The 22,258-nt window shown below is 48.5% G+C and overlaps 5 protein-coding genes across 6 annotated transcripts in view; 4 read left to right on the forward strand and 1 right to left on the reverse strand.

Annotated features, from left to right (window-relative positions):
* Window positions 1–4,649, forward strand: part of PRELID3B (PRELI domain containing 3B) — a 15,994-nt gene extending 11,345 nt beyond the window's left edge. Inside the window, exons 4-8 of the mRNA XM_014955529.1 lie at window positions 198–366; window positions 712–801; window positions 1,393–1,463; window positions 1,794–1,896; window positions 2,536–4,649. Of these exons, the coding sequence (XP_014811015.1) occupies window positions 198–366; window positions 712–801; window positions 1,393–1,463; window positions 1,794–1,896; window positions 2,536–2,655 (553 nt within the window). The 3' untranslated portion in view covers window positions 2,656–4,649. The remainder of the gene's footprint in view (window positions 1–197; window positions 367–711; window positions 802–1,392; window positions 1,464–1,793; window positions 1,897–2,535) is intronic.
* A 675-nt stretch (window positions 4,650–5,324) lies between these two features.
* LOC106895553 (uncharacterized serine-rich protein C215.13-like) lies at window positions 5,325–10,840 on the forward strand. Its single transcript, XM_014954996.1, has 4 exons — window positions 5,325–5,354; window positions 6,033–6,101; window positions 7,059–7,170; window positions 8,990–10,840. Exons 1-4 carry the CDS (start codon window positions 5,325–5,327, stop codon window positions 9,838–9,840), a joined length of 1,062 nt encoding a protein of 353 aa, XP_014810482.1. The 3' UTR covers window positions 9,841–10,840.
* Window positions 10,841–11,419: 579 nt separating this feature from the next.
* Window positions 11,420–12,562, forward strand: ATP5E (ATP synthase, H+ transporting, mitochondrial F1 complex, epsilon subunit). The gene is made up of 3 exons (XM_014955541.1): window positions 11,420–11,568; window positions 11,684–11,810; window positions 12,420–12,562. The coding sequence occupies exons 1-2, from the start codon at window positions 11,420–11,422 to the stop codon at window positions 11,805–11,807; spliced, it is 273 nt and encodes a 90-aa protein (XP_014811027.1). The 3' UTR covers window positions 11,808–11,810; window positions 12,420–12,562.
* Window positions 12,563–13,187: 625 nt separating this feature from the next.
* The window catches only part of TUBB1 (tubulin, beta 1 class VI), a 10,442-nt gene continuing 1,371 nt past the window's right edge, over window positions 13,188–22,258 (reverse strand). The window contains exons 3-6 of one of the 2 annotated variants that reach the window (XM_014955505.1): window positions 18,065–18,295; window positions 15,553–15,661; window positions 15,244–15,354; window positions 13,188–15,112 (exon numbers count right to left, since the gene is read on the reverse strand). In XM_014955505.1, coding sequence (XP_014810991.1) covers window positions 14,040–15,112; window positions 15,244–15,354; window positions 15,553–15,661; window positions 18,065–18,082 — 1,311 coding nt within the window. In that variant the 5' untranslated portion in view covers window positions 18,083–18,295 and the 3' untranslated portion in view covers window positions 13,188–14,039. Of the gene's footprint in view, window positions 15,113–15,243; window positions 15,355–15,552; window positions 15,662–16,861; window positions 17,012–18,064; window positions 18,296–22,258 lie in introns of those variants that run through there. The other variant, XM_014955503.1, reaches the window with a different exon arrangement.
* CTSZ (cathepsin Z) overlaps window positions 21,971–22,258 on the forward strand; it is a 4,945-nt gene continuing 4,657 nt past the window's right edge. Inside the window, exons 1-2 of the mRNA XM_014955552.1 lie at window positions 21,971–22,124; window positions 22,190–22,203. Coding sequence (XP_014811038.1) covers window positions 22,005–22,124; window positions 22,190–22,203 — 134 coding nt within the window. The 5' untranslated portion in view covers window positions 21,971–22,004. The remainder of the gene's footprint in view (window positions 22,125–22,189; window positions 22,204–22,258) is intronic.

Here is a 22,258-nt window from a genome sequence, read left to right on the forward strand (position 1 = left end):
CCCCGCCGGCGGGGCGCTCGCTGTGCCCGTCCCGCTGTCAGCCCGGCGGGGGGGCCGTTTGCCCGGGGAGAGGGACGATTGTGCGGGGAACTGGGGCTGGGAGCGGCGGGGGACGGGGAGGGGTTGAGGTGTTGGGCTTTACGGGCAACCCCCCTGGAAACCCGGGGTGCGTGACCGTGTGTCCTGTGCCTCGGCAGCCACCCCTGGGAGACGGTGACGACGGCGGCCATGCAGAAGTACCCCAACCCCATGAACCCCAGCGTGGTGGGTGTCGATGTGCTGCAGAGACACGTGGACGCGGGAGGGAAGCTGCACAGCCACCGCCTGCTCAGCACCGAGTGGGGCATCCCCGCCATCGTCAAGTCGGTGCGTTGAGGGGGGGCGGGGAGTGGGGGCCGTGACAGACCCACCGACACTGACCCACAGGCACCAGCACTGACCACTGACCCACAGACACCGGCAGTGCTCCAGAACGGCAGCGGGTGAAGCACAGGCTGGTGTGTCAGGAGAGCCCAGCTGCCTGCACCCAGTGACCCCCTGACAGCCAGAAATGCCTGGATCTTAGGTTGCTTCTGTCTGGAAAATGGGTCTGTCTCAACTCGATAGTTTTATTTTAAGCGAAACCCTAATTCTGTTGTCTCAGTGCCCGTTCAATAAGTCACCACTATGTAGGTGTTTTTGTGACTAATTCCCCTGTGTTTGCCTGTGCAGCTCATTGGCACGTGCAGGACAAAGACCTATGTCCAGGAGCACTCTGTCGTTGACCCAGTGAAAAAAACAATGGAGCTGAAGTCCAGCAACGTGAGTAGCCGTGTGTGTGTGTAACTGACACCACTACAGGTTTAATCATTCCTTGTAAATTTGAAAAGGAAAATCACCTTGAAGGTGACTTGAAAATTGCATTAAACGACGGAAGTTAAAGGTTGAAGTCAGCGTTTGTAGTTGACTGGTTTGGTTTTTCAGAAGGGGCTGTGAGGCCTTGCTGGGACGGACGCTGAGCCTGTAAAGTCCTGCTCCCCAGTTTGTCCCAGACCCCGCTGATGAGCAAAGCGATGGGCTGGGGGGTTCAGAACACACTCTGAGAAGGGACCTGGTGTTCATGTCACCATTTCCTCGCCCTGTGATGTTTTGCTCTCTGTGCCCCGTGTGTCAGACCCTGCTGCAGCTCTCCCCAGCGCAGCACACGGGTGCATGGGGCAGAAACCCCCGGAAGGACCCAGATCAGCAAATGCTGAACTTGGAGGTTCCTCTGTCGTGTTCTGCAGCCCTAATACTTACGGGAAAGGTGCAGTGTGTAACTTGGATACAAGCATATGGTTTTGAATGTGCAGCTTTATTTACTCCGTTCCTTCGGTATTTTTATCAAGGGGTAATCCTGTCTTTCCTCCACAGATTTCCTTCACAAACCTGGTGTCAGTAGACGAGAGGCTGGTCTATAAACCCCACCCTCAGGAGCCAGACAAGTAGGTCCCTCTGTCCCGAGGCTGCCCTGAAGCACTGCAGGCTTTGGCTGGGAAAATTCCCCTGGTTTCCATCACCTTTGTATGGAAACTTGTCTAAAAAAGGATGGATTGTCCTTTTCTGCAGAGCACGTGGGGCTCTGGGGTTTTGTTTTAGGAGCAGAAGCACAAGGCAGGGGAGGTGGGGGTGGGCTGTGTCTGCAGGGCAGGAAGCTGTGTGTTACACAGGAAGCTGATGAGGGGAGGTACTGGGTGGGGAGGAGCAGTTTCTTCCAGCAGCGCATTCTGTTTTAAACTACTCGGAATAATTCCATTTCCTGCTCTCTGTTCCAGAACCATTTTGACACAAGAAGCAATAATATCAGTGAAAGGGGTCAGTCTCAGCAGTTACCTGGAAGGGCTGATGGCAAACACCATCTCCTCCAACGCTAAGAAGGTGAGTGTGAGCCTTGGTGGAGCACGTGTCCTCGGGCTAACGGGCAGAGGCAGCACGAACCGCTGCTTTACATTTTGCTTTGTCAATGATCTTAAGAAGGGTCCAGGTAGTTCTGGTGCCTTCACTGTGGAGACTAGCTGCTCAGCTTGCTGGACTTCCTCTGCGTTTTTAACTCTTGCTAATGGAGATAAGTTACTGTTGGCGAAGCGCTCTCTGGGTCTTCACTGGCAGAACATCTCCAGTCAGTTAGCTCGCTCTGCTGCTGCCCTCTTCTGCCGTCTGTTAGCTTTTGCTGTTGAAAAAGGACACACCTGCAGACAGGTCTGAGGGAGTTCTGTGGGAGTAACAAAGCAGTGTTTTAATTGAGAGCCTCTGGGAATCCAAGGCTGTCTCGAGTTCAGCCTCAGGAATGATGAAACAATGCGGTTCATAACGTGGGCACCACTGACAGAAGGAATTTTTTCATGCAATAAGGCAGTCTGTGTTCCTGCCGTACTCTGCTTGGTGAAGTAAAAATACCACAGAGGCGTGTATTTCTGTACCTTTTTTTCTAACTACTGTGTTTAGTCATTTTCAGTAGGACAAGGTTTAACTGATTTGCCAGGAGTGATACACTGATAAACTTTTCTTTGACTGTAGGGCCGTGAAGCATTGGAATGGGTAATTAATAGACTGAATGCAGAAATTGAAGAGTTTGCAGCTTCAGCAAGAGGAACCATGAGGAATTCGATGGCAGCAGCCGCCTTTGCAGAGAAATGATAGTAAATATGCCTGGATCACTAATGACATTTAACAGCTGAAGCTTCTCTCCAAACCTAAATACACAGATCCTTTGTTATTTAAAGGATACCTGTGTATTGGGCGTTCACATTTCATTTGGAGAAAAGCTGATTCTAGCAAAGGAGGCTGAAGCACAGAGCCTGGGCAGTGTTTGGTGCCGCTGGACCGAAGCTCGGTTACAGACAGAGAAGTAATTTTCAAGTATAGTTCCTATATTTACATGAACACTAACTTATAATGTTTTCAGATATGAAATCACCTCATTTAGCCGTGAGGCTAAATATGGTGGAGACTGGCATGTTAGGTTAACTTCTGTGGAATTGTTATTTTTGTGTGACTTATGGACTACCTCCTTTGGGACCAAGCCCAAAATTAAGCAGAATGGTTTGTTCTGGCATTGTTCTGTTTGTTGATTTTTGATAGTTGTGTGATATAACTTGGTTTAACACAAAGTTTATTACTTGACGCATGAAATACAAAAGAATCTACAAAATATTTTTGATAAGGTTTTTAACTTGTTTGGCTGGTTGAGCTAACATGGTACTCAAAATGGTTTTTGGTCAATATAGCTAAAACACACAGTGTCTCATACCTACTGAGACCTAAATTCTATTGCTAATTGCGTCATTAATGAGCTGGGCATGCAGTAACTTCAAATGAAATTTTATCTTAAACTTCTACAATAAATATCTCTGTTTGTAAAAGCCAGTTAAATAAAGGGGCACAGAGCCTTAAAATCCCACAAGCTGCCCAGGTGTCTAAGAGTGGTTGGTGTTCACGTGAACATTTCAAACAGCCACCTAAAGGACTAAAAATCCTTGAAGAAGCTGGCTAAAGGGGTACCTAAACATAAGAGGATGTGATATTAAAGAACGTTAACGATACAGTCATTAACTTGATCATGCTCCAAAAATAACGTGTTACATCAACTGCATATTGTCATGTCCTTTAATTTAACCGCAGTGTTCTACCTTCCAGAAGGTCCTTTACCCTTTGAACTCATTTGCTCACAACACAAGGCTCTTTAAATGAAAACCTGGAGAATAAAGAGTTTTCTACAGTTTGTGTTTGTTTCTTGGCACTCGCTGTAGATGCCTGGTGCTGTCACCACTGGTAGCTGTGGGATGTGAAGGTCAGACCGTGACACCCTTCGTACCCTCAGAAGGTGGCTGCTGGTGCCGCTGCCGGCCCCCGGGGCTCCCGCAGCGCGACGGGGCCGGGCAAGGACACGGCCCTGAATCGGCTGATGTTTGGGTTTTGGTGCCAGAGGTTTTTCCTGGAATTTTCATTCTAAGCTTACGAGTAATTTCAAGAGTCTCTCTCAGCCTTTAAGCACACTTTCCGTTGCCTGCCATTTCCGTTATATCAGAGTTGCCGCTTGACCGGTCTCTGCTGCACAGAGAGCCAGAGCTTATTTAACGTGATAATAAACACAGGGAACACAGGCCTCAGTAACATTGGTGTAGGGGGAAAAGAACTGGTATAGAGATATATATAAAACTTCTAAAACTTTAACTATGCTAAATATTTTTGTAAAAATAAATGGCTTGAGACTACCTCAATAAATTTAAAACATTGAGGTTTGCCATGCTTTTACAGGAGGTTATTTAACTGAAATAGCATTTCAATTTTAAAGTGTGAAACTTCTGCAAAATGGCACCATCATTTCTGATAAAAATGCACTGCTTGAAACTCATTTTAAATGTTTGTTTAGCCATTAGCATCACTTGACATTTTAAAGACAATTTTTTTTCTTTTCCTCATTTTTCTGCAGTAAGGATTTTATAGGATGAACTCACAGTTTGCTCTTGCACTGAAAAACCTTCCATGTTTGTAAGCATTCAACAGCTTCTTGAAAGATGGTGATTTTCTTTGTTCTACTTTATTTATATGCCTGCATTTTCATTCTGTCGGGGAGTATGGCTTTCTGTACGTGGCGCTTTTTAAATAAAACTTTATCTGAGTTCTGGGTAGTTCCTGAAAGTTTCTGATCTATTTGGGGTTTTCTAACTGCTAGACAAGGAACACAGAATGAGGAGGGTGAAGGTAAGGAAAAAATTACTTTTTCTCAGGTTTGATATAAGAATTGACCATACCAGTGGTGGTATTTTGGTGTTAACATAGTAAAAAATTTTGTACTTACCTGAGAAGTATTTCTTCTTGCTGACAGTGGGTGTCAGCACCTGTTCAGTACTATAGCAGTTAACTATAAATGCAAAGCAGTTGTTTGTTTTGGAAAAAACCAGAAAAACCTTTAATCACCATTTCCTACAACATTGCTGATGTGCCTGTTGTGGTCTCTCCTTGCAGTGAAGCCAGCATATTGAGTCTAGCATATTTCCAATAAATGTCATATATGGTAAACCCAAGCACCAGTGTCTGCAAACCGCAGCCTTTCGCATCCCCTGGCACGGGCAGCACGGGGGCTCGAAGGCCAGAGCTGCATCCTGTCGGGGCTCAGGGTGACAGAAGAACTGAAGAGGCCGATGGAGAGAGTTTGGGTGACAGCACTGACTGGGTTTAGCACCCTTCTGTTCTGCAAGGGGAAGGCTGTTCTTTCACTTGCACAAGATCTGTTCATTTCTCTCTCAAATAAGTTGACGGCTTTGCTTTATATGTTTATATGTATCACAAGAATTCAGCACAAGATGGCTGCCATAAATCAAATTACTCTGAAGGTGAGGTTACTTCTTAGTTGCAGCTAAGCTGAACTAATTGCTTACCTTCAATGAAAAGGAAGTGTCTGCCTGCCTGCCTTCTTGCTCCTGGCTCTGCTGTCCCTCTTCCCTTGCACTGAAGATAGACATCTCCGCACCCTCTGTTGAGCCAAAACCCCAGGAATATTCAAAGTGATATAATCCTTATGCAGCAAGATGAGACAGGCTGAAAGAGGAGAAATGGAGGATCTCCTTACCCATAGGAATCTCTTGGATGATGACATTATATTGCTTCTAAAATGTATGTTACAATAAATCCCACATTGCACCTACTAGAAAGAGCATTTCATGCTGTAAACAATGTTATTAAAACAACAAAAAAAATTACAGTTTTATAAAACAGTAACATTAAAGTATTTCTTCTCAGACACATGTATCACAAGAATTCAGCACAAGATGGCTTTTTTACATTTCTCCAGAAAGGTTTGACAGCCCTTTAATCAAAAAGTTCAAAAACACTGAACTAAAAAAATAGCATCAGCTAGATAACATATATATATAATCAAACTGAATATACCAGCTAGAATAGAATAAAATGAACAACATATGTACTGAATATTTTTCTAATCACATACCCAATCCTTTTTACACCAAATCAAATGAAACAATTGCTCCTGCTGTGAATGTCACTATTCCTAGAGCCCGCTCAACGTTGTGGACACCCTGGTAAGAACTCTGTTTTACAACATGGCAAGTGGCATCACTTGGGTGAGTTCTTGTTAATGGTTTCTTTGGGGCACTAGGTAGATATTACTTACCTGGGAGATAACTGCTTTGGTTTATTGAGATTTAAACTCTTTTTGCACATAGGAGCTGCAGCAAAATCTAGTAGGTATGTTGTGAAATTGGCAGTAAGGAAGCGTGTATCAGAACTCATACTGGAATTTATTTCTATTTCATAGCCATATCATATTCTGAATGATCTACCTGAAATACTGGCAGCACGTAACCTTCTTAGCCCAATGCTCTGTACAGTTTCAGTTTCTCTATTTATAATTGCCGGTTTTGAGGGACATTCCACAAGCTACGCCGTTTCCCTGTGAAGGCCCAGACAGCCCAGCAGCAGCTGGGTGCTACTGCTACACACAGGTGGTGTCCGTTCCCTCTCACCAAAATGAGCTGCAATTGTGGCCCTTGTTACTGAGGAACCCAGGGCTCCCTCGGTGGTGGAAGTAGCGTAAGCACCTCTGAGCCTTCACAGGTTCTGAGAACAGGCTCTGCCATTGATGTCACCCAGTGTTTGTAAAGCTTTCATTCAGTATTACCAACTGTGGACACAATGTTTTATATTGTTGTGCTATTTTGACATAACATTTAAAAAGTAGCATAGCGTACCTGAATTCTGCTCTGCAGATCCTTGGTCTCTCCAGGACTATTTATGCCAGAACTAGTAGAATAGAGAGTGAGAACTTGGATGGCACTACAAAATCATTTTTACTTTGAATCCAGGTGTCCAAAAGTTAGAAATTAATGTCTTCATCTGCTTCATCAACTATCCTTCCTTCCTGTAATAGGAAACAGCACAGCACTGCAGCTTTATCTTAAGATTAGAGCTGATTTTGGAGTTTGTTTTCCGCTGGTGCGCTGTGCAGAGTGCTGTACTTAGGCAAGAGGAGATTTAACAGGCGGTGACCCGTATTGTCATCAGCATGGCATGATTTCCAGTTGCTGTGGAACAGATTAGGGTCATCAGCAGAGAGAAGAGCAGAGCTTTACCAGCACAGCCCAGAATGGCTTACACGGGCAGAGAAAGGGGATAAATCCACAGCCATCAAAGGTAGGAAGCATTATTACTGACTGGTCGGTTTATACAATAGTGACCGTAATTCCGTGTTTCTTGACAGTGGTATTTCATAGGAAAATGTGCACTCTTGGCCATTTTAAATTAAGGCAGAAGGAACGCAGTGAAGGGATGATGGAATTTAGTCTGTTGGAAATCCTGTTGATACTGGCTTTTTGTTGTATTGGAACTTGCCTTTTGTATAATTATTTGCTTTCCCCTGTACAATGCATTTGAGAATCTTTTAAGAAAAATAAGTCAGTCACAAAATGATAGTGTGGGTAGATAGCAAGGGTCGGGAGGAGGGGCATGGGGGTTAATTATTTTTGTTCTTTTATTAAGAATATAGGTCAGCAAGCAAATTTGTAATTTCATCACAAATTATGCATGTTAAGAAGAATTCATTTGCTTTGCCTTTTACTCTATCAACTTTGTACTTTTGATAGAACTAGAGCCCCGGTGCATAAGCTCTAAAATTACAGCTGCATTATGAGTAAATATTAAGTGTATTCAAGGACCGTGTCAGGTCTCACCATTGGTACACGAGCAGCTTTTTTTCAGTCTGGTAATTTTTGTGTTGTGCCAAGTCCCCCACTTTGTGTAGTCAGACATCATTCCTTTCGACCTCAGCCCATGCTCAGCAGACACCTGCTGCCGCTCCGAGGTGCCCTCGGTGGGAATTCCACCCGTGGTGATTATGTTAAATCCATTAGACACGCATCTGCACCTCAGTTGTGTAATAGCACAGTCAAAGCTCGGGTCTATTCACCTGAGAAGCTGCAGCCTCCTCTATGTGTGTATTTTCACTTTCTTGGCCCATAAAAATACCTTTGTGATGACTGTTTGAAAAACTCTATGTGCTTTCCTGTGCCCGTGTCTGGAAAGACAAGAGCAGGTTTCAGCCACTCTCTGCTTTGAAGCACAGCCTTCAGATGAGAGAAGGCAGCTGTAGATCACCCTCTTGACCTATTCATACTATAATTAGATGCACCTTTATGAACTGAAATATAAGCTGTTCTGTTCCCTTTTTAATTAGATGCCTGCCTTCTATCAGAACTTCACTTTAGAATATTTTTATTAAACTATTCAAACTAACCAATAAAAAATTACTGTTATTATAGTACAGGTTTTATGTCCAGACGTACAAAATGAAAGCAATAAAAGAAGATCTCTTTTTATCTGAAAAGCAAGTAGAACTATGTTGCTGAAATGTGTATTTCTTAGTGACAGAATCAGTTTAGCACACTGCTAGCTTCCAAAAATAAATCCTGCACACACTGCCGAGAAAAATACAGTTTTCTTTGCCATTTTTGTTCATGTCATCAGGAAGATCCATATTTTTTAGTTAGATGTTATGACTCAAGAGGAAATAATCTCTCATACCTTTGTAGTCAGAGGCTCAGTTTGACTTGTTGCCGTTTACAACCATGTATTTTTTCTAAGTCTCTCTCCATAACCAGTAAGCAGCCTGGTATCTGAATAGCCTATGGAATCTGGAAAAGAAGAACAAAAATATTTTATTTTCCATTCTGTCACATAACTATTATTTTATTCCAGACCTTCTATACTGCACCTCTCTGAAGGAGCAATATTATAAATTAGTCTGTGAGCTCTTATTACTAGATTTTTTCTGCACCAAAAGAGAGACTGCTGAGAGACACCAAGATTAAACCTATATGCTTACTTATTTTCAAAAGTAATATTATCTGAGTTCATTATGTCTTTTTGTTTTGTTTTGGCGTGTTATTAGAGATCTTTAGTTTAAAATACTTCTGATTTAACACCAGTCATCTTGTGGATTTGCTTGGCTTTTCAGTATCGATCTACCCGGACCTCCTTGGTCTCACTTTTTTGGCCTCCCTGGACCCCTCCAGTGTCAAGACTTCAGCCTCCTTGGAACTTTTTAAAATCCCCATTTCAGATTCTTTGGATTTATCCAGTCTGAGCTCTTCATCCTCTGTGGACTTCTCCAGTCTCACTTCATCTTCTCTGGACCTTTCAAGTCTCACATCTTCAGCCTCCTCGGACTTCTCCAGTAGCTCCTCTTCAGTCTCCTTAGAGCTCTCCAGTCTCACTTCTTCAGACTCCTGGGAGCGCTCCAGTTTCACCTCTTCCATCTCACTGGACCTATCAAGTCTCACTTCATCAGGCTCTCCGGATCTCTCTGGCGACAGCTCTTCAATCTCCTTAGACCTCTCAAGTCTCACCTCTGGACCCTCCTCAGATTTCTCCAGTCCTACTTCTTCACCCTCTCTAGACCTCTCCAGTCTCGCTTCTTCACCTTCCCAAGATGTCTCCAGTCACAGCTCCTCAGCTTCCCTGGACTTTTCCTGTACAATCCCTCCACCCTCACTGGGTGTCTCAGAGCACACCTCCTCAACCTCTTCAGAATCACTAGATCTCACAGATTTTAACTATTTCATGTTTCAGGGCTCCTCCGAATTACCGTCATCGACCTCTGAGGATGTTTCTAATCTCATCGCTACGCCCTTTCTGGATGTCTCCACTCTCACCTTTCGGGAGGCTTCCTCCCTCACTCCCTCAGTGTCTTTGGACATTTCCAATCTCACAGCTCTAGTTCCCCCAGACCTATCCACACTCACCTTCCTGGAGGTTGCTAATCGCACCGCCTCAGCTTCTCTTGATCTCTGCATCCAACCCTCTTAACACAGTCCTTCCTCTCACTCCAACATCATCTCTGTATCTTTCTAAACTTCCCTCCCGTGTGCTCTTTTCTAACTTCTGTCTCTGAAAGTTCTTATCTGAGGACAGTTCAGGGCTTTAAAATATATCCTAGCCTCTGAACAGAACCGGGCATGAAAACAGGTCATTCAAATCTATAATGGTGCCTTGTTAAAGCTGCAGAAACATCAATATATATTCTGGAATTTTTGTAGAGCACAATTTCTGTCACTAATCTGATTTCCATTCTGTCTCAGCATGGTACCTCTCCCAAAGGGTCTGTCTTTTTTTTTAATTCATGCGAAATTTTTATCTATCAAGATCAAATAGTAAATAGATCTAAATGCGCAAATAATTGCATCCAAGTTGCATATCTCCATTACAGATTTAAATCTGAGTGCATTGCATGGAATTACAGGCAGAGCCATTTCATGTGGCGGTACAGAGAGAAGTGTGGGGTAAAGGCAGCAGGGGAAAAGGGCAGAGAGGGGGCAGGGAGAGGAAGGGGAGAAGGTGTGGGGCAGGGACAGAGGCACGTGTAGCTGGAAGAACCATGTCCAACTCTGCTAGCATAATTTTTTTCTGCCAAGCCATATTTGTGGCCTGGGCTGCCCATGAGCCTTTAAATAACCTTATTGATAATTATTTTACCTATCAAATCATCAGATGTTACCATTAAAACAGCATTTTTGTAACACATCCCCCTTATCAATATATATAATTAGTGCATTTACTCGTATTGCACCAAATACATTGCTTCGGTAGCAGGGAGGAGCTTCCTTAAATCTTTGGTGCTTTCTTGTATCTTGTTGTTATGGTTGTTATAGTTGGGTTGTACAAAACAGATGTGTTTTGTTCCAGTATCATCTACTGGCACCCCTTTTGTGTTAAACGCACAGTTTTTAATTGATTTAATTTTACAAGTTGGAAAGCTTTGCTCCAATATGCATGTCTGTCTCAAAATTAGGTTCACACAAAAAATAAATACAGAAATAAATGAATGAAATAAGAATTACTTTCTGCCTCATGTATACTACTTATTTCCTTAAAACTAAGTATGAAAGATTGTAATACAGGGATTTTGTTTGTAAATGAACCAGCCATCAGCTTCACAGAAGAGCCAGGCCGTCATTTCCGTTCATTAGTTAACTGACCTATAGCGTGTTTCTGGCGAATCACCGGCTCCGGCGCAGGGAAGGCCGCGCACCCCCCGCCGCACCCGCAGGCCCGGGGCAGGCCGCAGCTGGGCACACCCCGGGGGCGGGGTTGAGGCCTCCCCAACAGGGGAGGTGCCAAACCTTTCCCAAGCAGTTCCTACCGGGGGCGCAGGGACTAACGCGGCGCTGTGTGGCCGCGGGAGGGCAGCCCGCAGCCCCGGACCGCCTCTTCCCCGGTGGCGGGCAGCACCGAGCCTCGCGGCGGCGGAGCCGGGCCGCGGATCCTCGGGCGGAAGGGGCGGGCCTCGCGGGCCTCATTCGTCCGTCTGATTGGTCGCTGCCAGAGGAGAGCGCAGGTGACTGGCGGGGCGACTGGGCAGTTGCCATTGGTTAGCCGCCGTGAGGTAATGCGATTCCGATTGGCGGGAGGGAATCATTCCGGCTTTGTTGATTGGCTGGAGCGCAGCGCCGTGGTCGTTCCCCTTCCGGTGGGCGCTGACCTTGCCGGGAGCGCGGCCGCAGCCATGGTGGCCTACTGGCGGCAGGCGGGGCTCAGGTACCCGGGGCAGCGGGAGCGGCGGGGGGCGAGGGCCCGGCGGGGCGGGCTGGCGGCGGGGGGGGCGGCCTGCGGGAGGTGTCTGACTCTTGTGTTCGGTTTCCCGTGTCCTCAGCTACATCCGCTACTCGCAGATCTGCGCCCAGGCGGTGCGAGCCGCCATGAAGCCGCAGTACAAGGCGGAGGCGGAGAGGGCGGCGATGGCCACTGTGAAAACCGTGAAACCCAAGAAGGAGTAAGATGTAAGTGAGTGGAAGGGGCTGGGGCGCCTCGGTGCAGTGTGTGACACGGGGAGCGCTGGCTGCCCCGGCCGGTAACCCCCGGGATTGGTTCCTGCTCTGGGGGAAATGGGCTCGGAGCCCGGGGGGAGCGGGGAGGGCTCGCCGAGGGGTTCAGCGCAGCAGACAGTGCACGGTCCGGGTCCCGCCTGCCTGTGGGATGCGAAGCAGCGTAACGGCCTCAGTGAGGTGTCCTCTCCCTCAGGAGGTGTCCTCCCCCCCTGCTTCAGGCGCTCCGGGGGTTGGTCAGAGCTGTTCCAGACCCGTGCGGACCAGCCGGTGTCTGTAGCAATGCTTGGAGCTTTCCCGACTCTTCCCGGAGGCAGGAGACAGCCCCTGAGCTGCTGTTTCCTCCGTCAGCAGACGTGGTTGTGTAGGGGTTGTTGCCTGGCTGGGACAGACAGGTGCTGCTTGTACCTCCATTGCTGACGTTGCACACATCACCAGCAGCTGAAATCCCTTCTAAGAACAGCTTCTGTTCCTGATCTGAGATGAAATGTTATTACCTTTTGTTTGAAGCGTGCCTTGTCTATACTCTTGACTCAAATAACTTGCATTTTAAATCTCTCGTAGGAGCCGGTCTGTGGTGAATCACAGTGAACTGCAGAGCTGGAGGCAAACTCAGGACTCTGCAGAACCATGTCATCACGTTAACTGTAAGAGTTGCTTCTGTGTGTAAAGCAATATGCTAATAAAAGCAATTTCTGTTAAATGAATGAATGTGTGGAAAGTGTTGTTCCTCTTGAAACAAATTACTCCTTTGCAGAGACATTTATCTTTCACTTGTTAAAATAGGAGGGTGTTTTTATCACTCTTCCATTCAAGAGCAACGGATGTTTATTTTAAGGCAAATCTCCTGTTGGATTTCATGCTGATATTTTGGGTACATAGATGAGTGGGAGACTTAATTGTTGTTTAAAACTTCTGCCTGTCTCGTTGCAATGATTCATGATTACTTTGGAGGAAAGTAGTCCTGGGTCGGGCTCCCGTCGCTGGGCTGTGGGCTGTCCTCGGTGTCACCGCGCTGGGGGTGGGGAAGGGCAGGGATGGGGTGATGCTCCATCTGCTCTTAGGGTGTGGGGAGAGCTGGGGGGCCCTGCCTCTGTGTGTGTGTGTGTGTGTGTGTGTGTGTGCGCAGCAGGGCCACCCCTGTCCCCTGCGTGGGGAGGAGCACAGCACGTGCATGGATCCGGCCCCGGTGCTGGGTCCTCGAGACACCTCTGCTGTTGGCTCAAACTCACAGTTCAATAAACTTTCTCTTCCAAGACCATGATAAAACAGACTCCTATTTTTTCATGTTAGTCCTTACAAGAATAAACTACAGTTTTTGTCTGTCAAATGTTTCAAGTATTAAAGTATTTTATAGAGTGGTATATAATTTTTATTTTAAGGAATGTTATAAATACAGTCTTAACTAGATGGCTGTGAACAGCAAGGAACTTTTTTTCCTGAAGTGAAGATACATTTGACTCGCATCTAACTATCTGCAAACCATTGCATCCAGTTTGCTGTACTGAGTGACAGGAAGAAAATTTACAATAGTTAGTACATGGGTGGGGGGGAACCCAGCTTTGTGCTGGTGTAACTCCATCTATAGTCTGAAACAGAACAAACCACACAATGAGAATGAATCCAAGCCCTGCAATAATAGGATAATAGAAGCCAGCAAGGTGATAGAACTATTAAATACTTTAAAACGAAGTAAAAATGTGCACATTGAGTCTTTAGCCCCGTGGTGTCCCCCCCGCAGCCGCAGGGGCTGAGTGAGGCTGCTGTGGGTCGGGGTGGGGGGCCCTGCAGCGCAGCACAAACAGAAGTGGATGGTGTCTGCAAAGAACACCGACACCTGAGGAGCTGATGGTGGATTTTGCTGTTGGTTTTGCTCCCGGGGGTGTACGTACACACACGGGCTGTGTGTTACCCTCAGTACCCACTGATGATACTCTGAAAGTGAATACAGTTATGAGAAGGGCTGTTGTGAGATGACTTGTCTCCATCGTGGCTCTTCTGGGAGACTGGGTGCCAACATTTGGGGGAGAAAAGCATGGCTGCCATTAACTTCAAAAGCATTGTATTGTAATACTGCATATATTTTGGCCAGAAGCAGAGAAGTTACTAAGAAAGGTGTTGCTTTCAGTCCGCAGCTGATGGCTACTGGCCCATTCGGAGAGGGGTTTGATGTTACCAGGGGTCTTACGAAGCTTCCTTTTCCGGGCTGGCTTCTGCCTCCACCTCTTCATATTCCTCCACATCCGCAGTGGCGTCCTGGTACTGCTGGTACTCGGACACCAGGTCATTGGTGTTACCTTCCGCTTCGGAAAACTCCATCTCGTCCATGCCCTCCCCGGTGTACCAGTGGAGAAACGCCTTCCTCCTGAACATGGCCGAGAACTGTTCGGAAACCCTGATGAAGAGCTCCTGGATGGCTGTGTTATTGCCAATGAAGGTGGCCGCCATCTTCAGTCCTCGCGGTGGTATGTCACACACGGCCACTTTGACGTTATTAGGGATCCACTCCACAAAGTAGGAACTGTTCTTGGTCTGGACGGCCAGCAGCTGCTCATCCACCTCTCGGGTAGACATCCGGCCCCTGAAGATGCAGGCCACCGTCAGGTACCGCCCGCGCCGGGGGTCGCAGGCCGCCATCATGTTGCGGGCATCAAACATCTGCTGGGTGAGCTCCGGCACCGAGAGGGCTCTGTACTGCTGGCTGCCGCGAGCCGTCAGCGGGGCAAAGCCCGGCATGAAGAAGTGGAGGCGAGGGAAGGGCACCATGTTCACGGCCAGCTTCCGCAGGTCCGCGTTCAGCTGGCCGGGAAACCGGAGGGAGGTTGTGACACCACTCATGGTTAGGGACACGAGGTGGTTGAGGTCACCATAGGTGGGATTGGTGAGCTTTAGAGTTCTGAAACATATATCGTATAGAGCTTCGTTGTCGATGCAGAAGGTTTCATCTGTGTTCTCTATTAGCTGATGGATGGAGAGGATGGCGTTATAGGGCTCCACCACCGTGTCGGATACTTTGGGGGAAGGCACAACACTGAAGGTGTTCATAATCCTGTCGGGATACTCTTCTCGGATTTTGTTGATGAGGAGCGTGCCCATACCTGAGCCCGTGCCCCCGCCCAGCGAGTGGATGAGCTGGAACCCCTGAAGGCAGTCACAGCTCTCACACTCGTTCCTCACCACATCCATGACGTTCTCGATCAGTTCAGCTCCTTCTGTGTAATGGCCCTTTGCCCAGTTGTTTCCAGCACCCGAATTTCCTACAAACAGAGTTACAGAAAGAGCAGCCACAAAGTCAACAGGAGAATTCTAAAGGCTACAAAGCTGGGAGTTAACAGGCCGTTTGGGACAGCTGGCTGCAGTCAGTTTGCTGACAGCAGGCTGGACATACCATGAATAAAATTGTCAGGTCGGAAGAGGGGGCCTATTTTGCTAGACCGTACACTGTCCATCGTACCGGGTTCCAGGTCCACCAAGATAGAACGTGGCACATATTTATGAGCTAGGACAAAAGAAAACAAATGTGAACAATTATTATTAGAAGTCAAAGAGAACGACTCATGACTTAGTCTGAAAAAACCAACCCACCTACAGCGATTCGGGGATTTTTTTAATTTTTTTTTTTGAAATCACTTATTTTAACCTTCATGTTGGCTCTGCAGATTGCTCTGCCAGCCCCCTCGCAGTGCCCAGCACTTACAGTAAGCCTCGTTGAAGTAGACATTGATTCTCTCCAGCTGCAGCGACGCACCCCCACGGTAGTTTCCAGCGATGTCAATGCCATGTTCATCACTGATCACCTCCCAGAACTGGAAAAGAGGTTCAATACACTCATAAAGACTTTTTTCTCAGCACAATGTGGCCAGCACCAGCCCCGCTGTGCTCGTGCCTGACCCTGGCAACTGGGAACACTGCCTCATGGGGAAACTTTGCCATTTAGGTATTAGATCAGAGCAAGGATCCTCCTCTCCTCCCCACAAATGTAGACCATTTACACTGCGTAGCTCTCACCCATGCACTAATAGGTGGAGGCCCTCAGTTTGTTCCCTTTATCATCAAGGAAAATTGATATTAGCTTAAATGGCACAGGTACTAGTTGGCATGAGCTTAGCAGAAAAGTTGGGAGGTGGGAGGGGGGCTGCTCGGGGGCCTGTCACGCACACGTGTGCTGGGGCACGGCAAAGCTGGCTCCGACAAACTTGTGTGTGAGCAATGGTTTCCACAAACAGATGTGGGTCCCTGCCGTCCTATCTTGACGTTCACATGGATGTCCTGTGCTGGGGCTCTTATCGGGGCAGCAGCCACCCCAGCGTTTGTGGACACACCCGCCCACTCTAACGACCGGGCTATTTTAGTCTTAAAAGTCTTCTGGTTTAGCATCCAGCCTCCCTCCGAGTGTGCAAATAAACCATTCCCAACATGTGCATGGTGTTTCAGTGTGTGTGCTTTTCTACAAGTCTCATTAGACACAAGCAGTTTCCAGGTCAAAGCCAACAGAAAACAATATAAACCCTTTAACCGTCACGCGGCTGCACCCAGCCTGCCTGGGTCTCACACGGCATTCCCCGGCCATCCACAGCTTCGTGTTCCGATAAAAGGGAACAAGGCGAGAATCGTGGGAGCAAGAAATGGAGTAAGAACACAACAGAACCATCCTTCAGCTAGTATATGCCTTCAAAGACCACCGTCCTCACCCCAAATTAACCCAAACACTTTTTTTTTAGCAACTTCCTACTAATCAATTAAAAAAAGCTTCCAAAAGATGAACTTCACACAGCAAAAAGCAATGATGGTTTTTTCCCTCCTGGAAAAAACCATTAACCTTTGCATGTAGAGCAAGCCCATCTTAGGACTTTCCCATCAAAATACTGCTATTCCCCACTAACACGTCATCCTACCACCGAGTTAACAGAGCACTTGTTCCCCCCGGGAGCCCCCGTCCGTGTCCAATGTCCGACCTGCTGCCACCGACAGCGCTCACGACTAACGACCCGTCCTGGAGACCATACCTTGGCTCCAATTTGGTTCCCGCACTGGCCGATCTGGAGATGCACGATCTCACGCATCCTGTGTGGCTCGGAGCTGCCCCTCACCCTGGGCTCTGTCCCCGGCACCAGCTCCTGCTGCTGCTCTATCAGCTGCACCCAGCGCCGCCCGCCCCAGGGCCCTTTTATACCCTGGGACCGTGCCCGGCCGGCGAGGGGAGTAGCCGGCTCCCGGGGCTGCCCCGCGCGGGGGCAACGTGCCCAGGTACCGGCTACCGGGACCTCACCGGTGCCTCGGAAGAGAAAACTGTCACACGCACCCCCTTACAACTCACTCCAGCCCTCTGCGTGGCAGCCTGAGACTCACGAGGGTCTGTGCACACCCTGTTTGTGCTTCACTATTTTACACATAATGTATACACAAATATACACCCGTATAGAGCAATTACAGCCTCAAACGAGCCATTTTAATTCATTAACTGCATATGCTTCTGCCACGTAATTTAAACACCATGTGAGTCCTACAGGACAACATCTGCAATTAAAACAACAACTTCCCAGCAGCAGCCTCCTACAATCACAACACTCAGCACCTTGTCAGGCAAACCTTCGCTAATGAGCATCATTCCCAGCTGCACGAAGGAGAGGTAACAGGACAGGATCAGCAACAAAAAAATACTTTGCATGACAAAAATATAACACTGCACTCTCAGTGATGTATGTTCCTTAAACATTTAGTAAGAATCTACCAATTTCAGCCAATCTAAAATCTGAACCAACTTGTGACTGACTCCCAGAGACGCTCACTCTCTTGCTCTCTCTTCCTTTCCTGCCATTAGGAAATACAGTATTTCTTATATTTCTTATTCACTTATATCTGAGATGTGGTATTTCAGAACAACCTGCCAGGAAAATGCAGTCCCACCCCAGTCCCACCGAAGCCACCGTGGTGTTCACCGCGGGAAAGGCCTCGCTGCAGCGAAGGAAACGACACGCGTTTCAGCAAAACAGGGTCCTGCTGCCTCCTGATAACCAGGACCAGTATCACCCAGCAACAGAACCCCAGCAGGGGCTGTCTTCTGAGAGCTCAGAGTAGTTTTAATACTTGTCAGGCCACTGTCAGTGCCTAGCAACTGCTCCTTTTAAGGATAGGAAAGGGAACTATAATTAGGAGAGCACCTTAAATTATTTTGTACAAAAAGATGACAGTGGAAGGACTTGACTCACTGAAAGCAGCTCCTTCATGGGGCGCTCGAGATAAGGACTTGCTGAGCTTCCATCTTGCTCCAGAATTAAAATCAGCTTGTTCCAGACTTCCCTGCCACAGATGACTTCCACTTCTCCACCAGCTGAGGGAGGAACAGCCAACTGCTCCGAGGCAAACTTCAGCACCAGCAGAACACGGCAAAAAAGGCACTAGGGACCGTTCCGTCGTCCTCTGCCAAGCCATGGGCCGTCCTCAGTAGGGAGAAGTAAAAACAAGACTTTAAATTCAGGCAGATTAATTTTGTTTCCTTAAAAGACAATAGCTTTATCACTTTCAAAAAAATAAGTATTCTCTAAACAGTTTAGTTTGTTCAGCCAGACAATGTAACAGCTGTGGTCCATTGCCAGGGTGTAGGTTTTTGTACAACGGCACCAGACACCTTCTGCAATGTCCTAAGACAAAATACTGCAAGGGTTATTTGGACATGTACTTTGAAAGCAATTTTCATTTTATTCATGCACATTTCATATGTGTTTTTTGTAGCTGTGCTTAGCTAAAGGCACTAGCACAGTTCCCAGTTGTGTATTCAGTTGCTGCATTCTGCATGGTGCTGCATTGAGACGTGTCAGAGCTACTGACAGCAAATAAATACCCCTTGCAATATTCAGTGTATTCATCCACAATAACCTCAATTTATAAAGTGACCAAAGATGCTAATTCACTGCCCCCAAAATTTGGTAAAATGATTTTCAGCAATGAATATACTCCAGCTCTCCCAGTTCTATGACTGATTCCATACGTTCCACACTCACAACATCTCACACGCAAAGACCAAAAAAGAAAAAAAAAAAAAAAAGAAGGAAGTGAAAGAAATATGCAATCACTTAACATTGGGGTTTCTCTTGCTAAAAATAGCTCCCTGGAATCATGTGCCTCCTCTGAAGCACTTCTTAAGACAGTCTTAAAGATTATGGCCCATGTCACGAAGTCCCTGTGTGAGGTACTTTGCTGCACCTTTGTGCAGCAGAGAGGGGTTTGTGCCTCTTTTCCCCCCCCGACTGCATTTCTGGGGCGCCCCAGCCTCTAGGCCAGACGTGGGGTGTGAAAAGCTGTTTCTCTGTGGGTTTTGTTGGGGGCTGCCGAGCTCAGAGCCGGCGCAGGCTGGAGCTGCCCGAGTGCCCCGGCCATGGCCACCGCGGGGACGCTGGCACAGGGGTCGGCTGGGGGGGACCTGGGCCGCTGCAGGGACGGGGAGCAGCACGGCCCTGGGCTCAGCCATGGCCGGCCTGTCCCGCCGTGCCCGTTATCAGGCCCAGGCACAACGCCCCGGTGACAGGCACAAGCCGAGACCACAGACACGTCAGGCTCCTTTGGTTACCGGGGTGGGGTTTTTTTGCTTCTGCTTTTCTTGGTTGGAATTTTTTCCAGTGCCACCACAGTGCCCACTGGCAACAAACACGCGTGTGCAGGAGGCATTCAGGGATACTTCTTTTTTCCCCATGTGGTTTGCCTGGGAGGAACCGGCTTTCCCCAGCAGCAGAGAAGATTGCTGAGAAGAAAGCCTATGGAGATAAGCCTGGCTACAGGCCACCAGATAATTTGGGAGGGATCTGTGAATGGCTACCAGATGAGCTGACACTAGTCTCAGCTAATCCAGGCTACACCAGGAACGCTACCAGAAGAACATTGCATTCGACAGGCAATAAAGACTACCCACCTCACGTCTTCATTTCTCTTAGTAGGAAGAACTATTTAAAGACTGCTTCCCGCCAGCAGCTGGGCCAAAGGAGTCACCCTCAGCATAATAAGCCCCTACGTTTCAGCAAGTAGGTGTTGGTACAATCAGAGGGGACAGCTGAGCCGCTCGTGACCTTCCCCACGCTGCAGAGCAACAACAGGACTTCGGATTCTTCGAGCACGGGTTGACCTACAGGTCACCAGGAATGCTTGCAGCAGGTGGGGAAAGCCTTAGCCAAAGGGGAAAAAGGATATTGGGTCAGGAGTTAGCAGGGCTCATTGAGAGGGCTTTAAACTAGATTTGAAGGGGGATGGGGTTGGAACCAGGGTCACTAAAGTGGCGCCCGGGACAACCGCACCGGTGCTAATAGATGAAGGTGCCAGCAAGGTCCTGCAGCCTGGTGCAGCAGTTGAGGTGGGTGAGAGAAACACATGTGTTAATGAAGACACAAGGAGTAGGGATGGGACGATAACTGTGGAAATGTCTGCACACAGGTGGGAATTAGAGTTTGCCCTCCCAGAAAAACAGTGGGACGGTCAGCCCAGCTGGAGTGCATCTACATGAACGCACGCAGCACGGGCAACAAACAGGAGGAGCTGGAGGCCATCGTACAGCAAGAAAACTATGATCTAGTCGCCATCACAGAAACGTGGTGGGAGGACTCACATAACTGGAGTGCTGTGATCGATGGCTACCAGCTTTTCAGAAGGGACAGGCAAGGAAAGAAAGGCGGTGGGGTGGCCCTTTATGTCAAGAACAGTATCACATGTCTAGAACTCAGCAATATGTATGATGGCAGTGCTGAGTGTCTATGGATGAGAATCAAGGGGAGGACCAGTAAGGCAGATATTGTGGTGGGAGTCTGTTATAGACCCCCGAACCAGGATGCAAAGACTGATGAAGAATTCTATAAGCAGCTGGCAGAGGCCTCAAGATCACTCTCCCTTGTACTCATGGGGGACTTCAACTTCCCTGACATCTGCTGGAAATACAACACAGCAGAGGCGCAACAATCCTGGAGATTCTTGAAGTGCATGGAAGACAACTTCCTAATGCAACTGGTGAGGAAACCAACTAGGGAAGGTGCCCTACTGGACCTGCTGATAGTTAACTCAGAGGGTCTTGTGGGGAATGTAACCGTTGGGGGTCGACTTGGGCAGAGTGATCATGAAATGATAAAATTTTCAATTCTTGCTGAAGCAAGGAGGGGGGCCAGCAATACTGCCACCTTGGACTTCCAAAGGGTGGACTTTGGCCTCTTCAGGAGCATGGTTGAAAGTGTCCCTTGGGAGACAGTTCTGAGGGCCAAAGGTGCCCAAGAAAGCTGGTCGTACTTCAAGGAGGCACTCTTAAAAATACAGGAAAGAGCCATACCTAAGACCGGGAAAAAAAGCAGGAATGGAAGACGACCAGCCTGGCTAAATAGAGAGCTTTGGCTGGAGCTCAAGAACAAAAAGGTGGTTGTTGGTCTTGGTGCCTCAGTCTCTCTGAGCAAAACATGGAGCTAAAAAATCTCCGGCCTTTTGTGGAGAGCTCTGGGAGCCAAGGAGAACACACTCGGAGGGGAGAACCGGCTGTGGGTCACTGAAGCTGTTTACCAGCTCTACCCAGCACACGGGAAAGAGACACTAACAGTCCACCCCCACAGATACCTAAACCTTCTGCAGGAAAACGAAGAAACTGTTTTTACTATTGAAAGTAGCAGATCATAAAGAACCTTCCAACGTCCTGAGCCCTAACCAATAGCCTAAAAACCCAGACACAGGCCAGTGTTCCTTCGTAAAGTCTAGCACAAAAGAGATTCTCCAAGGGCATGAACAAAAACTCCAACCAAGCAAGCCCCTCCCGCCCGTCCCAGGGGAGCGCGGTCCCGGGAGCGGCCCCGACCGACGGGAAAGAAACCGGTCACCCCGGCCCTCGGGGGCTGCTCCGTCCCGGGAACGCCCCGTCGGGCCACAAGCCCTGGGCCCACAGCGGCCAGGTCCCCAGAGCCGCCCTGCTGCGGCACCTTGGCCTCATCCCCTGTCCGGGGGGTGCGCGGTCAAAACTGCTTCATTTGGGCCCGCCGCCGGGCGGGTGTGTGTGTCTCCCCGCCCCCGGTAAGTTAATTAGCTACATTAAGAAGGACGGGCTGTGCCGGGCGGGGGTTCCAGCCGGCACATCTCCGAACGGACCCGAGGGAGGCTCCGCGCCCGCCCCGCTCGCTCCCCGCCGGCCGCAGCATGGCGGAGCCGCCCCGCCGCCTGGCCTCCCTCCTGCTGCTGCTGCTCTGGGGCTGCCTCAGCCCGCCCGCCCGCGCCGGCCTCCACTTCAGGCCCGGGCAGAGCTGCCACGTTCGGAGGGTCTCCCCGGTGCGGGGGGTGTCGGGGACAGGGGGTTCCCGCCCTCCCCCCGTGGCGGTCACGAGGCGGGTGGGGCCCGGTCACGCTGCCCGCCGTCACGTGACCCGCGCGCCGGCACCACCCCCCCCCCCCCC

The sequence above is a fragment of the Calidris pugnax genome, unplaced genomic scaffold (genome assembly GCF_001431845.1).
Source record: "Calidris pugnax isolate Ruff unplaced genomic scaffold, ASM143184v1 scaffold50, whole genome shotgun sequence".
Taxonomy (NCBI): Eukaryota; Metazoa; Chordata; class Aves; order Charadriiformes; family Scolopacidae; genus Calidris; species Calidris pugnax.